Source organism: Lemur catta, chromosome 1 (genome assembly GCF_020740605.2).
Source record: "Lemur catta isolate mLemCat1 chromosome 1, mLemCat1.pri, whole genome shotgun sequence".
In the NCBI taxonomy this organism is placed as follows: Eukaryota; Metazoa; Chordata; class Mammalia; order Primates; family Lemuridae; genus Lemur; species Lemur catta.
In genome coordinates this window covers 95698715-95714534 of record NC_059128.1, presented here as the reverse complement: position 1 = coordinate 95714534, position 15820 = coordinate 95698715, and the positions used below count along the sequence as shown (strand labels likewise).

The 15820-nt window shown below is 41.5% G+C and overlaps 1 protein-coding gene across 1 annotated transcript in view; it reads right to left on the bottom strand.

Moving 5' to 3' along the window:
- The window catches only part of HACD3 (3-hydroxyacyl-CoA dehydratase 3), a 41606-nt gene that overhangs the window by 10289 nt on the left and 15497 nt on the right, over positions 1-15820 (bottom strand). The window contains exons 2-6 of the mRNA XM_045541148.1: positions 11773-11815; positions 9803-9876; positions 8216-8380; positions 6735-6786; positions 3424-3534 (exon numbers count right to left, since the gene is read on the bottom strand). Of these exons, the coding sequence (XP_045397104.1) occupies positions 3424-3534; positions 6735-6786; positions 8216-8380; positions 9803-9876; positions 11773-11815 (445 nt within the window). The remainder of the gene's footprint in view (positions 1-3423; positions 3535-6734; positions 6787-8215; positions 8381-9802; positions 9877-11772; positions 11816-15820) is intronic.

The window sequence follows — 15820 nt, the reverse complement described above, 5'->3', positions numbered from 1 at the left end:
TTTAAAATGATAGTTATTGCTTCTATGAGGTTAGCAAATGCGGTATTAATTCCAAGTGGTGTGGAATATAAAATCCTTTATTTTTCCTGCTGACGCTCCCTTGATATCCCGCATCCCTACGTTCTCCTTTGCAGTGTTTCTCAGCCAGGGCACCACGGACATTTTATGCAAAATAATTTTTTGTCCTGCACATTGCAGGAATTTTAGGGTTCCTGGCTCCCTGACTGTTGAAGTAGGCAAGTAGTACTTCCAAGTTATTGTGACAACCAACAAGCATCCTCAAATTAGGCATTTCCAAATGCCCCCAAAGAGGGCACAAGAGCTGCAAATGAAAATCACTGGCAAAGAGAATCATATTTCACATATTTATCATTAAATTAAGTTAATTCAGATTTACAGTTAAGAGGTTCCATAGAAAAGCAAAGCTTATAGCTGAAAAATTATCAATAATGCGCCAACAACGTATAAAATTAGCCTCCATTTAAATGTCCATCCCCACTTAAGAACAGGCCTATTTACTGCATCCAAGTCTTGGTCCCTCATTCTTCCCACTGTCAGCAACATTCAACAACGTGAACAAAGATTGCAAAATGAAATTAAAAATCTTTTTAAAAGACGTAGGCTATTCCTTAAGTCAATCACATTAAATGATGGACAACTGTTTTAATGGCACATAAAGATACTGCTGAACGAGGTCCTGGCAGAGTTAGGCCAGTTACCAAGAAAGCTAACACTGCAGGAGCCTCAAAAGAGAACAGCTTGAATATCAGATGAATAAAAGAGGTCCTTGCAAAAGAACTGAAGAATCCCTCTAGTATTTTTGCAAAAATTATCCAATTTACAATCTTACTGCAGTCAAATGTGAAATGAAAAATGGCATTTTAGTGTTACTATATAATTTTGTCAGAAAAATCCACCAATAAATAAGCTCAAAATTTGACTAATTCTTTTCTTTAAGGAATTAATGCAACATTATAACTTCTATTTTGTTATATATAAGATAAAAAATCTTTATTGCCTTAGTGTGCTAGAGTCCTCGAAGACTAACTGCTGACCTTGTTCATTGGCTGTGGCTCCCATGGTACAGTCACCAGGTTAGTGACATGCTTCAGACTGACCTATGCAACTATTCTACTCACATAATTATATCCACAAATTAAGGAATGACATATTTTAACTACTTCTTTAGAAGACCTCTATTATAGGAACGTGCAGATTTCCCATAGTGTGCTGTTAAGTGACTTTACTCTTGAAACTGCCTCTTTCTTCCTTAGTGACTTATCCTGGTTCTATGAAATAAGCTAACTTTTTCCTCCTGATGGTCTTTGTTGGTTCTCTAAAGAGTTGTTTAATTCAACAAATGAACTGAGTGCCTGCTGTGTGGTAGTCACTGTTCTACACCAGTGAACAATGTACACTGTAATAAGGGGAGATAACTATAAACATAATAAACATAGTTTCTTAATTGGAGGTTATGAGGGTGGTTGCAAAAACAATGATAAAAAATTTATTTTTATAATTTTAAATGTCACTTTTCATGACAAAAAAAATCTTTTTGTCACTGTTTACAATGGAATTTTGGTATCGTTTTTAAGGGGATTATTTTAAGTGACATTTTTCCTGGACCTGGTCTCTAACTTCTCACCTCAACAATCCTCTTGCCTTAGCCTCTCAGAGTGCTAGGATTACAGGCGTGAGCTACCACACCGGGCCTACTTACATCTTCTATTAGGATTTAATTTAATGTTTTGATATATGACTCTTAAATCCTTTGGGGAAATTTATTTTTATATATAGTATGAGAAGAGTAAAACATTTCTTGCCTTCCTCATGTACCCAAAGCTAAGTAATTGTCCTTGGAAACATTAGATTTCCCATCCAATAAAAAATTATTAGAAAATATTTCCCTTTCCATGATTCATGATTCCTCTTCTATCATATATGTAATTCAGATACATGTCTGTATATATATACACATACATACAAACATATATAGACACACCTACATATATATAATGTAAGAGCTATTTCTGGGCCTCCTAATCTGCTCTATTGATTAGTCTACTCTTATACGAATGATATACTATTTTAATTATCATACTTTCATATCAGACAGAAAAAGTCCTCTCCCATTATTCTTTCTTCCCCCAGATTTTATTACCTATTTATTCTTCCAAATAAAATATCAGAATACTTTTGATCAAAATCTCAAAAATTTTCCATTGGCATTTACTTTGGCCAGGATTCTGTTAAACATATAAATTAGGAAGAACTAATATCTTTATGGCAGTTTTTTCATTCTGTTTGGGAAAAGTTCATTTTAGGCCGGGCGCGGTGGCTCATGCCTGTAATCCTAGCACTCTGGGAGGCCAAGGCGCGTGGATCGCTCAAGGTCAGGAGTTCGAGACCAGCCTGAGCAAGAGTGAGACCCCGTCTCTACTAAAAATAGAAAGAAATTATCTGGACAACTAAAAATATATATAGAAAAAATTAGCCGGGCGTGGTGGCGCATGCCTGTAGTCCCAGCTACTCGGGAGGCTGAGGCAGTAGGATCGCTTAAGCCCAGGAGTTTGAGGTTGCTGTGAGCTAGGCTGATGCCACGGCACTCACTCTAGCCAGGGCAACAAAGCGACACTCTGTCTCAAAAAAAAAAAAAAAAAGAAAAGTTCATTTTAGAATCTATTTAGGCTCCAAAAGGGTAAAAACCCTTTTGGACTTGCATAACTTTCTGGAAGTAGCACATCAATTTATTTAGCTATTAATGAACTATCAAGTAGTGGACAGAGAAAGGGATTGTAGCCTAAGATGTGCCTCCAGCTAACTGTGCAAATGTGAGCCTTTTTTTTTTTTTTTTTAACCATCTCTAAACGTGTTTTTTTTCTTTTTGAGACAGAGTCTCGCTCTGTTGCCTGGGCTAGAGTGAGTGCCGTGGCGTCAGCCTAGCTCACAGCAACCTCAAACTCCTGAGCTTAAGCGATCCTACTGCCCCAGCCTCCCGAGTAGCTGGGACTACAGGCATGTGCCTCCATGCCCGGCTAATTTTTTTCTATATATATTTTTAGTTGGCCAGATAATCTGTTTCTATTTTTAGTAGAGACGGGGTCTCGCTCTTGCTCAGGCTGGTCTTGAACTCCTGACCTCGAGCAATCCGCCCACCTCGGCCTCCCAGAGTGCTAGGATTACAGGCGTGAGCCACCACGCCCGGCCTAAACCTGTTTTTTCACCTGTTAAATGGAAAGAATACCAGTCAGCTTGTTTCAGAGGACCACGGGAAATAATAGCTATGAAAGCACAGTGGAAGGCAGGAAGCGCTACACACATGTGGGGGTTATCATCAATATCAAAGGCACAGAAGGTTACCTTTGGTGAGGAGTGGGCCAAACTACCAAAAAGGGAAAATTAGTCCTGAAATTCCTTACTTACCTTTTCCTAAGATAAAGAACCGCACAGTCAAGTTGACAAAGATCCAGGAGAATCCCAGGAATTGCACGAGATTATACATGAACAGGTATCCTTTCCTCAAGCTTATAAGGGCTGGAAAGCAAAGCAAAGCAGTAAGATGTCAAAAGCAATAGTCACCACAGGAGAGGGTATATGGGGTGCATCCAGGTAACTTCAATCCTTTTTCCTTCCTGGGTGCCCCTAAGCTCCCACACAAATATCTGGTCCATGTCTTCACCAGCCTGGGCTCGTACTTCCATAGAAAAAACATATAAGGAAAAATGATGAGGAACATTGCTCTCCAAGGCACGTTTTTAAGTCTTTTTCATAATCTTGAGGGGTAAGTATATAGACATAACAAACTCAAGAAAAAATATTACATCTGGTGTGATATTATGAGATACATATTGGCTTTCACCCAGTGGTTTCTGGCTTGTAACTCCCGCGGCCCTTGTTACAGTCTTTCATTATAGTGTTAGGACATTTTAGACCTCAGAAAACAGAATCTCTTCTCTCTGACCATCCCCTGTCTTCCTTTCACCTGCCCATCCCATACCCTGGAGGAAGGAACTCTGCACAGAGAGGCCAAGAAGAATCTGAACAGACAGGCCTTCCCAGATTTAGATAATACCCTTTTTGTCCAATCACAACTTGACACAGTCGGCCAAGCTTCGATGTCTATCCAGTGAAGTCTCCATAAAAGGCCCGAGAAGACAGTGTTTGGGAAGCTTCCGGAGAGCTGAACACGTGGAAGTTCTGGAGGGTAGCACACCCAAGGAGGGCATGGAAGCTCCGAGCCCCTTCCTCCATACCTCACCCTATGCATCTCTTCATCTGTATCCTTTGTAATATCCTTTATAATGAACCAGTAAATGTAAGTGTTTTCCTAAGTTCTGTGAGCTGCTCTAGTAAGTTAATTGAGCCCCAGGAGGGGGTTGTGGGAATCCCAGCTTATAGCTAGTTATTCAGAAGTTCTGGAGGCCTGGACTTGCAGCTGGTGTCTAGGGGCAGTCTTGCAGACTGAGCCCTCAACCCGTGGGATCTGAAGCTATCTCCAGGTAGACGGTGTAGGAATTGAATTAGAGGGCACTCAGCTGGGGTCTGCTGCAGAACTGATTTGCTTGTTTGGTGTGTAGGGAAAAGCCTCCACACATTTGGTCACAGAAGTCTTCTGTGTTGATTGTCATTGAGTGGGAGAATAAGAAAAAACACACTGAGTGTTGTGTTTTTTCCATAAAACTTGGCAAAGTATGGCCATCTTGGGAGGCATTACAGAAAGGAAATAAAGATCTCCTCAGCTCCTGCTCTAGTCATCTTAATACAATCTACAGTTTCTTCTTTTCCGGAATTTCTTTAAGGTCATCTCTTGAAGCTAGCTCAAAAAGGTAGAAACAATGAATGAAAAAAATAATTCTGATATTTGGCCATGTATTCATTCAACCATGCATTAACAGAACACCTACAAGGTGCAAGGTACTGTGAAGTGCCCTACTAGGATGCAAAGACAGATAAACCACGTTGCCGCTCTCAGAGCTTACATTCTGAAAACCATAATACCAGATGGAGAGTGACAAGTAACGTCTTATGAAAATTTCAAGGTGGAATGACATTAGGCTGGGGAAGTAGGTATCAAACAAGTCTACATGGACAAGCTGGCATCCAATCTGGGCTTTGAAAGACGGACAGGATGAGGACATAACCAAAGGAGGACAATTTCACACTGAGAGGCAGGAAATGGGGGCATTAATTCTGTCTACAGCCTAAGGCTCATGAAGACACAGCCAATGACACAGTTAAAAACAGAGTCACGGCTGAGTCAGAGGAGTGAGGTAAAGGAAAGGGCAGTTCTCAAGACAATAGCACTGGTGTTCAGACTCTGCGGCTACATATTTTTTCCTAGGCTACAGATATTCTGCACAGACACTTGGCTGATGCTCAAATAGTCACATCAATAGTATGGCCAATCACAAACAGCCTTACCCTAAGGGGCCAAAAACTATCAGACTTCTAGCAACATTTAACCAATTAAAACTTTTTTCCTCAAAACTACAAAAATTTACTACACTCCCCTACCATGAAGAACTTCCTTCGTCAGAAAACTTTATGAAATTTAGATAAAACTGTTAAAGGCTTTACCTAGTACTGTAAAAATCCATACATAAGAATTTATACCTATCTCGGAAGTTTGTCCCTTTAAAACACCAAAAAATTAATTTAAATCTCAAGGTGACATTTTTATGTTGTTAAATTCTTTGCATCCACTAATATTCTCTTTTCCTCTGCTTTTCTAAAAAAATATTCTTCTTAGTTAGGGTATTTAAATCTTTTTTTAAACCCCATTTCAAAAGAAACCTTATTCAGAAGCTCAACATATAAAACACCAAAGAGAGCTGCTCTGACTGAAGTAGACCTGCTTGCTCGATCTACCCCTCCAAAGCACCTCTGGGAACCCCCGGGGTACCATGGAACATAGTTTGAGAACCACTGCTCTAAAACCTTTCCCTTCCTTACTTATGGCATGTCAAATATGCCACTAGAACTTGAAAAACTTCAATTTAGGTTAAATGGGAAGCGCTTATTTCATTCTGCTTTTCAGAGTTAGTTTTACATGCACCTACATTGTCCTCCCACTAGAACGTAAGCTCTTTTGAGCATAGGTGCTATGACGGATTCATCTGTCTCTACATCAAGGGCCTAGTACGATGCTTTCCATGAAGCACGAATGTAACAGACAGCTACTGAATTTAATTTAACTACACCACCCAGAAGATAATACACTTTTAGAGCTTCTTGCTTATAAGTGGTTAGACAGAAATAGAAACGGACTTTTAAAAGGTTAATGAATAGCAGGACTACACTGAATACTCTCCATCCTTAGGGCTGACAATCACACTTAGCTATGGCACAGCCCTTGAAATCTCAGTTGGGAGAAAAGCACCAGGCTGCAGGAGTGCAGCCTTGGCCCCATGCAGTAATGTCCACATGTCTATGTGGGGTTTGGTTGCCATCTGGCATTAGGCTAGTCCAGGAGACTAAGGTTCTTCTATCCTGCGACACCAGCCGTGGTGTAATCAGATGATGTCATGCCCAAAGCAGAAACGAAACATTAAAGGTAAGGCTTTTGATGTGGGTGTGCACAGCTTAAGCACTGGATCTAAAAGGAATTCTCATAAACTCACCCACACAGTTCACTGGGATGAACTCATTAGCTCTCCTGCCACATCCCATTCATCTCTCCTCCCACCGCTAGCACAAGTTCACTGGTGACTACCATTGTACCAGGGGCAACTTACTTTCAAGGGAGCCTTGGCTTTCCAGTCTGAGTTTATTTAGGCGTTCTTCTTCCTAGAATTTAGACAGAAGTTTTCCAAGAACACAAGTTAGAATTCCTAGATGCTTGCAAAAGTCTACATGCTGGAAGAGTAATCTGACTCCCTCAAAGCCACCTCCTCCCATTGTGTTCAGTGCATCATGGGGAAAATGTCCTAGTTCATGGTGCCAAGACGCCTGACTCCTTACTAGGCAGCATTAGCATCACAGGACACCCGTCCATTGTCCACGGAATTAAACCGATCAGCTGGCTTCCACACTGCCAACTGGGCAATCTTGGAATCTTAGAGTTGGAAAGCACATCCAGAACATTTGTCACAGTCACAGAAACAAAACAGAAGTTTAAAGTAGGAAGTTGATTGCTATCTTATTTTTTTTAACACTTCCAGGGTTTTTGTATAATTTTTCTAGAAGCTAAGATCATGTCTCCAACATCAGTATGAACTCATATTCAGCTTAATGTACAGATGATATAGAAATATTTATAGGTACCTGTATATGCATGGGTTAGTATGCATACATGTATTTCCTTGTTCTAAGGACCCAAGAGCAATGACACCCCAGTAGCAACGAGCAGATCCTGGTTTCCAATACCATTCTTAATAAAAAGAACAGAGCTCCTTGGAGAAATGGCTATTCTAGGGCTGGAGCAGGGAATATATAAGATAAGCCTGGAGCAGCTTACAGCATCAGAAAGTAAGGAAGTGCTCAAAAAAAAGTTGCACAATGATGGAGCTTTCTTAAAAAGACACGAGCCAAAGGAAAGAGCTCCCAGTGGCCAAAGCTGAAACAATTTGAGCAACAAAAAAAATAACATAGTATTAGATTATAACCCAAAGAATAAAGTAAATATCCGTGAGTCTGTACCGATATAAATAAATGATTGAAAAAATAAACAAATGTGAGAGAACAGACAAATCTCCCGTGCAGAAGAATTCTAAGTAAATTATGTAGCTACCCCACCTAAAGGATAGGAAGCATAACTCCTCACTCCTTAAGTGTGGACTACACATAGTGACTTCCTTCCAAAGAGCATGGTAAGGAAAGGGCAGAGACACAGGGACAGTGATGGTACAGTGGAGAGACCTGACAAAGATCACCTTGAGGCAGATGATCCAAGATTAATATCAACAGTGATGTGTCATATTGACAGTATGTACTCTTGGAATAATGTGATAAGAATGACACTTTACTTCTGTGGTTTTCCTCCCGAAACCCATCACCTTAGTCTAATCATAAGAAACACATCAGATTAATCCCAATTGAGGGACAGTCTACAAAATACATGGCCAGTACTTCTTTAAAATCATGTTGCCAGGTCTTTAAGTGAATTTTTAACTTTGTCCCTCTTCTATCAGACCCTGAGAGGTATCTGAAGTGGCCCACCTAACTCGGGTTCCTCATGATTTGTCTTCACTGGCCAGGTCCTGGGATCCTTACTCACCTTGGCTCTGAGCTCCATTTCCGCATCAGATTCATCCAGCCAGCGATCAAAGTCTGGGGCCAAGAAGAGAGGTCTCTTTTCCTGCTTGGTGAGTCTCTCCCACCACTGACTCAATTTCTTCTGTACTGTAATGTTTACTTGCCTCTGGGTCAGTTTGTAAACCGGCTAGGAGAGAAAGTGAGAATGTGAGCATGCCCTTTTCCATTCCTTGGAACTGCACCACGCCAGCGTTGCTCGACAGAGAGGCTGCTCATTTCCTTTCCTGCTCATGTCCTGATGCAAAGGAATCCTCTGGACCAAAGGCTTGCACAAAGAATAAATGGTAAGAACAGCAGTGTCTTTCTCTAATTTTCCCAGTGAATGACACAGAAGAATATCAGATTAAGAAAGGCAGATAACCAGCATGAACCTCCTGCCAGAGCCACATCATGCGAGGCACTGTGTCCAATCACCCTCTCAAGGGCACCCTCAGCTTCCAAATGTTTCTCTCATGAAAATGACTGTCCCTGGCTTAGCAAACCTTTGTTTTTAGAAATGCCTGCATCAAGGCCAGAACTGTACTGGATCAGTTACAGCGCTTCTACAAGGGCCAACCTAGGGAGTCTTCCCAACTAAACTCAAGTTCTTAGAGGCTGTTTCAGCTTGTTGTTTGTCTACATGGCCTCTCCCTTTGTCTCCAAAGCAAGCGCCATGACAGGCTGGTTCTCTGCCCCTATGCCACTGCTTACTATTAATGCGTTTTCAAAAAACAAATCAATAAGCTCAAGCCCCTATAGCCAAGAGTATGATTCTAGAAAATGAAATATACCATCTATTGGATTGATGGTATATTTCATCTCTCCCTCCATGTTAGTGAAGCTTCCTCAGGTTCTGAGGGAAGGGAAGCTTCAATTATATTTCCAACATTCTTCCTAAAGACCAGCTGCCTTGGTCCTTTCTGGGGTGGGTGTGTGTGTGTGTGTGTGTGTGTGTGTGTGTGTGTGTGTGTGTGTGTGTGTGTGTGTGTGTGTGTGTGTGTGTTTTCCAGATAGAATGTGGCTATGTTGCCCAGGATGGTCTTGAACTCCTGGCCTCAGCCTCCTGAGTAGCTGGGATTACAGATGTGTGCCGTGGTGCCTGGCTCTTAGCCATTTCTGATTTCTATTTTTCTTGTTGTCTCTGTGTCAAAGTTACGTAAAAGTAACCCCCTGGGGCAGGCTTCACCTACCCTATGTAACTCTGCTCTCAATAGGTGCCATATTCCTCCGCCATCACTAACATCAGAAAATACCAGAGCTGGAAAGGACCCTAGAGATCACATAGTCCAATCCTTCATTCAATACATGAGAGAACTGGAATTCAAACAGGTGACGAGACTTGTTCACGATTACACTGCTAATAAAGGGCAGAGCCCAGATTCGACTCAGGTTCTCCAACTTTCCCATTCCTTTGCAGCTAAAATCTGGGCTCCGTTCCAAATAACAGAACTCTATCATTCCCCTTTGGTTTTTATCTTCTTCTCTCCCACAAACCCTGCTCCCCATTTCACTAAACCACTAGCATTCATTTCCTAACATGGGAAGGGAAGTCAGAAAGGAAAGAACATACCTCTGGCTTCACAAGGTCCAAAAACTCCAGGTGAAATTCATAGACATTGTCTCCTTTGGCACCGTGTCCCTGAGCTATAAAGAAATGTGGGTTATTGTGAACTTGAGCAGAACAAGGCCATCCAAGAGTCAGCCTAGTGTAGTTCTTTCATAAGTACGCAAATATTAATGGGTCCTGTCAAAACTCGTGGAGGCCACCCAACGCTAGATAAGCCAAATCCTGGACAGAAGTTCATCTCCCCATGTCCTCTGACGATCAGTTTCACAGCGTTTACCTAATCTTCCAGCATGGCCTTGATGCTACCCAGTACAAATAACAGGCAGGAAAAATAATATGAAAAGCAAAGCCAAAGGGGCCACAGAGATATAAATTTAACTTTCACATTTACTTTGGCTCTAAATCCAGAGCAGCAAAAACTCAGGTGGGTGTATCATCTTGACTGTGGTTAAGGGAAGTTGCAGGGTACAGGAAAATACTGGACTGTCTCAAAGATGGCTCTGAATCTAAAACCTCTCAACCAGGGACAGAATGAAGGGAGAAGCTGACTTCTCCTTTAGCACATCCCAAATGGGACAAGGAAAAAGAAATACAATCTATCTCAGCTCATGAAGGACAGGTGGAACTGGGAGGGAAGACCCCAGGCTGGCCACTGCCCCATCACTGTGCCTTGACACAGCTCCTTTCCCCAAATTAAGCAGGTACCAAGCCTGGGTGCCAGAGACTGCTGCACCCAGGGCTGCTGCTGGGCATCCTCCCTCCTCTACTTCTGATTCGTTCACTATGTGCTTTCTTCCTGGGCTTCTCTTCCCTTATCTGGCATACGTAGTAAAACCTGCCTAAGATTTGCTACAGGTGGCTATGACTCTCTAAAACCATAAATTCCTTAAGGTAGGGCAGTCTATAAGCTCTAAGTGGCAAGATATGCTTTATCACTTTAACATCTTTTTAAATGTATATATTAATATAACTCCCAAAAAACTGAGCTGCTACCACCACTACTCTCACCCTGAAACGTAGATACGAAAGCCAGGCTGGACTTCCATGCATGTATGTTAGGGTGGACGGAATCTTATGTAAAGCAGAAACTCTTCACACTCTAATAACCCCAAGAACTGGAACAGAGGAGAAGAGGGAGAATCCCACCCACTGGGTGACAGTGAATGCAGACCTACGCTCCCAGGCAGGGCGGTAAGTCTGAACTGAGGAGAAAGGAGATGGAGGCAGATTCACAGAACCAGAGACTGTCAGGGCAGGAAAGGCCTCAGACACCAGCTAGAGTGCAGTGTTTCTCAAACTGGTCTGTAAGCGTAATATCAGGGAGCCACAAAGTCTCATCAAGAAAATTTCTATGTTTTGTTTTCATTCTAACCTTTTTTTTAAAAAGCAGCATATTCTGGATCATCTAGATGGTCACTTTATAATCAAGTACTGCCACACACGTTCAGTGGCTGTGTTTGAGTCTCTGTGCACAGCTGAAGTGATGGAGCCAAATATCACTTAAAGTAACCATATTTAATTCTTCAAGTGTTTCTCAATCTGGAGTCCATGAGCCCTTGAAGGTCCTGTGTACACATTCTCAGGTGTCCATGGATCCTCGAGTTTGAGAAACACAAATAGGTCCAGAGAAGTCAATAACTCGTCCAAGGTGGTGGCAGAATTAGAGCTAGACAGCAGATCTCCCGGTTTCTAGCTCAGGATTCTTCCCCCTCCCCACCCCTTGCATCTACTGCCTCTCCATAGGGAAAGCAGGGTTTTAAACAAATTCTTTGGCTTTTCTAATCATATATTCTAATATCATATATTAGAACCATATATTCTAATCAAAACAATCTAGTTTACTCCAAGAGAATTGGATGGGTGAACATCAATTAAAAATGAATAAAACAAATAGATAAAAATAAATAAAGGGAAACAACCACCATGCCTCCTTTACTGTGTATAGGGCTGGGAGCATCTGCCCAGATACTGACCTTTGAAATGCAGCACATTTTCAGTGATGCTGATGGCAGGGTTCTGTGAAAAGAGACCAAGGATGCAAGAAGGCATTTTAATGAGGAGAAAACTTAGATTAAACTGGGTGCTTCTTCCCCTCATCCTTCCCCCTACTCTGTGCCTCCCCCCACCAGAAAATATATTTAGTCATTTATTCACATCTCTGTGTAGGGTTTCTCTATGCCTAGATGTACCTATCTGAGATTGTAAGCTCCTGCAAGAAGGACCCCAAACTGCTCTAACTATGCAGAACAATCGGGTACTGAACCAGTCCACTCTGAAAACGGCAAATCATACAAGGTGCTATGTGCAGTATTATGGGGGAACCCACAGATCTCCAAGACTCAGTCCCTGAGCTGCACAGCAGAGAATCCAGTGGGAAAGATGAGTCACTTCCTGTGAGAAGATATTAAATATCTATCAGGGAACATATGCTCAAGACCCAAAGAGTAGTAAAAGGCCATAAGCATTATAGGAGTTAATAAGAAAGAGCACAAAGGGAACGGTTCGGGAAAGCTTCACTAAAGGTGAGACCGGTACGATAAACTAATTCCAACAGGTAGATGGAAGAGCAGAGGATTACAGGTGGTTGAATGAAAATGAAACATGCTCTGCCTGGGTTCTAATTTAGCCTCAGGCTCCAGACTCTCTTAACCCCCCGAACCAAACCAAGACCAGATGAGTTCCAAATTCTCCAAATTGCTCATTTATTCCCAGAAGTTGCCACATACCTTTAGCAGCATAATTTAAAGTAAAACACTTAACGCTTTACTCAGTAGATGAGAAACAACCCACCTCCTACCTCCGGTTTAAGGCTGACAAGCAAGACGCAGCACGCTCCCAGCATCACAACTAGTTCATTTATTTTTCTCTAGTAGGCTTAGCTCTCTGTGCTCTCACTCATCAAAAGAAATCAACAAGACACAGAAGGCTGGAGAAGAGGTATATACCAAGAGACAGTGGGAGCCTAAATGAATAGCCAAGAAAGTCAGGAAAAGGGGGAGAATGAAGGCTCAGTGGGTGGGAGCATTCGAGCCAAGCTTTAGTTAAGAACCTCCCCAGTGGCAGTACAGACTTCACGCTTCTAAGAAGCTCACAGAAAGGGCTAGAAATCTAGATTCTTCTCTGGCAGGAGGAGGGAATTAGAAAACCTCATCAAAAAGGGCTACATTTCCAAAGAGATGGTTCCTCGGAAAGGGAAATGGGGTTTTGATGTAAATATTGTCGTGGAGGCTAGAGTTCTGTGATGTCTTAGAGATAAATTTCCTATCTAGGTCACTTCTTGCGTTCCCCATATCCTAATTCACTTGGAAGGAGAACAAGAGGTTTGAGTTGCCTGGTTTACTCTCCTCAGGCAAACAGATGTGTCCAACCAAGGTTTAAGTGCCTAGCCATAGCACAAGCCCAGGAGTTTAGTAAACATTTCTATGAGCCAGAGAGATTTTTTTCCCCCAGCTGGCCGCACAGGCGTGGCACACCTGCCTCCCCGCCCAGAACCCCCCTCCACATGCAGCCCCCACCGCGCACTCTCCTTGGTGAGCCAGAGATTTCGAAGGCTAATTCAGCAATTATGGAACAGCTCCTGCCCAGCAGTGCAATGACTATGTCAGGTTCAGCTTCTCCAAAGGTGGTAGTGGTGGAGGGGTATCTTTTAGCAAAAAAGCTGATGCCAGAAACAAGTTCAAAAATATTGTAGTGGGGCTTGTTACACTTGTAATCCTAGCAGTTTGGGAGGTCAAGGTGGGAGGACTGCTTGAGCCCAGCAGCTCAAGACCACCCTAGGCACCATAGCGAGACCCTGTCTCTAAAAAAAAAAAAAAAAAAATTAGCCAGGTGTGGTAGCACAGCTACTTGGGAGGTCAAGGCAGGAGGATCACTTGAGCCCAGGAGTTTGAGGGTGCTGTGAGCTATGATGACACCACTGCACTCCAGCCTGGGCAAGACAGTGAGACTCTGTCTCAAAAAAAAACCACAAAAAAAACAAAACTGGGATGAAGCAACCCTGAAGCAATTAAAAAAAAAGTTAGTATCTATATTTATGAATGAGATTGGCCTATTTCCCTTTCTCTTATTTGCCTCGTAAAATGAATTGGAAAGTGTTCCCTATCCTTCTTCTCTGGAAATGTAAGTCTGGTGTGGTAGCCAGCCTACAAGACACCCTCCAGTGGTTCTCTCCCCCAGTGTTTACGTGTAGTCCCCTTCCACACTGACATCAGGGCTGATGTGTATAACCAACAGAATGCAAGGGAAGCAATGGTGTGATTTCTGAGGTTAAGTTATAAATGGCATTGGAGGCCAGGGGTGGGATGGCTCAGGCCTATAATCCTAGCACCCTGGGAGTCTGAGAGGGGAAGATGGCTTGAACTCAGGAGTTCAAGGCCAGCCTGAGCAAGAGGGAGACGTTGTCCTTATATAAAATAGAAAAATAAGCCCCGTGTGGTAGCATGTACCTGTAGTCCCAGCTACTCAGGAGGCTGAGGCAGGAGGATTGCTTAAGCCCAGGAGTTTGAGGTTGCAGGCAGATATGATGACACCATAGCACTCTATCCTGGGTGACAGAGTGAAACTCCGTCTCAAAAATAAATAAATAAATTTAAAAACAAATAAAATAAAAGGCACTGGAGTTTCCATCCAGACCTCTTGGACTGCTCACTCTGGGCAAAGCCAGATGCCATGTCATGAGAACACTCAAACAGCCCAGTGTAGAGGCCTTTGTAGTGAACTCACATGTGGGCACCAACCTGCCAACAAGGTAAAATATCCTTGTGGATACTCCAGCCATCAATTAACCTCAACCACAGTTGACATCTGACTACCACCTATTGAGAGACCCCAAGCCAGCACCTCTTCCTAAAGTCTTAACCCACAGAAACTGCGAGAGATAATAAATGATTACTGTTGTTTTAAACCACTACACACTGGGTGATTTGTTATGTAGCAACAGATAGCTAATAAAACTGGAATTACTTCTTTAAATGTTTCATAGAACTCCTTGGTGAAGCTGTTAGGACTTGCAAGTTTCCTTGTGAGATTTTTGACTACTGATTCAATTTATTGAACAGTCAGTGGGCTATCGAGGTTTTCTATCTCTTTGGTAGAAATTCTTTATTTCCTTAGAATTTATCCATTTTATCTGACATTAACTTGTTTGATATTCTCTTAGCTTTTTAATGTCTATAGCTTCTACGGTTATGTCTTTTTTCTCATTACTGATATGGTTTGTGTTTTAAACTTCTCAATATATCTATCAATTTTAATTACCTTTTAAGAACGTTTAGTTTTATTGAATCTATCTCTGCTATTTCTGTTCTTATCTTTATTATTTCCTTCCTTTAATTTCTTTGAGAGAAGTTGCTATTTTTTTTCTAACTTCTTGAAATGGAGATTCAGAGATCATTAATTTTTATCCTTTATTCTTCTCTAATATAATCATCTAACAATATAAATTTCCTGCCAAATCCTACTTTGGCTGCATCTCTCAAGTTTTGAAGGTAATATTTTCATTATCATTCAGTCTAAATTACTTTCTAATTTTTTATTTAAAACATGGGTTGAGATGGGTTTTTTAATTACCAAACACATGGGGTTTTCTAGTTATCTTTATGTTATTAACTTCTCTCTCAATTGCAAGGAACACTCTTCTGGCTGAACTGAATTAAGAAAATTAAAAAAAAAGAACACTCTGTGTAATTTCAATCCTTTCAAATTTATGGAGACTTGCTTTAGGAAGCAGTACATAGTCAACTTTAGTAAAGGTTCTTAGTAAATTTTAAAAGAACATATATTCTGGAGTTGTTGGGTACGGTGCTCTATATATGTCCATTAGGTATACTGTTAATTATTTGTAGATATAATCTACATCTTTACTGAAATTTTTGAGATAATTGTACATTCACACAGTTCTAAGAAATAATACTGAGAGATCCCTTGTACACTTTGCCTAGTTTTTCCCAATGGGTAATATTTTACAAAAAAAGTATAATATTACAATCAAGACACTGACATTAATACAATCCACCTATTTTA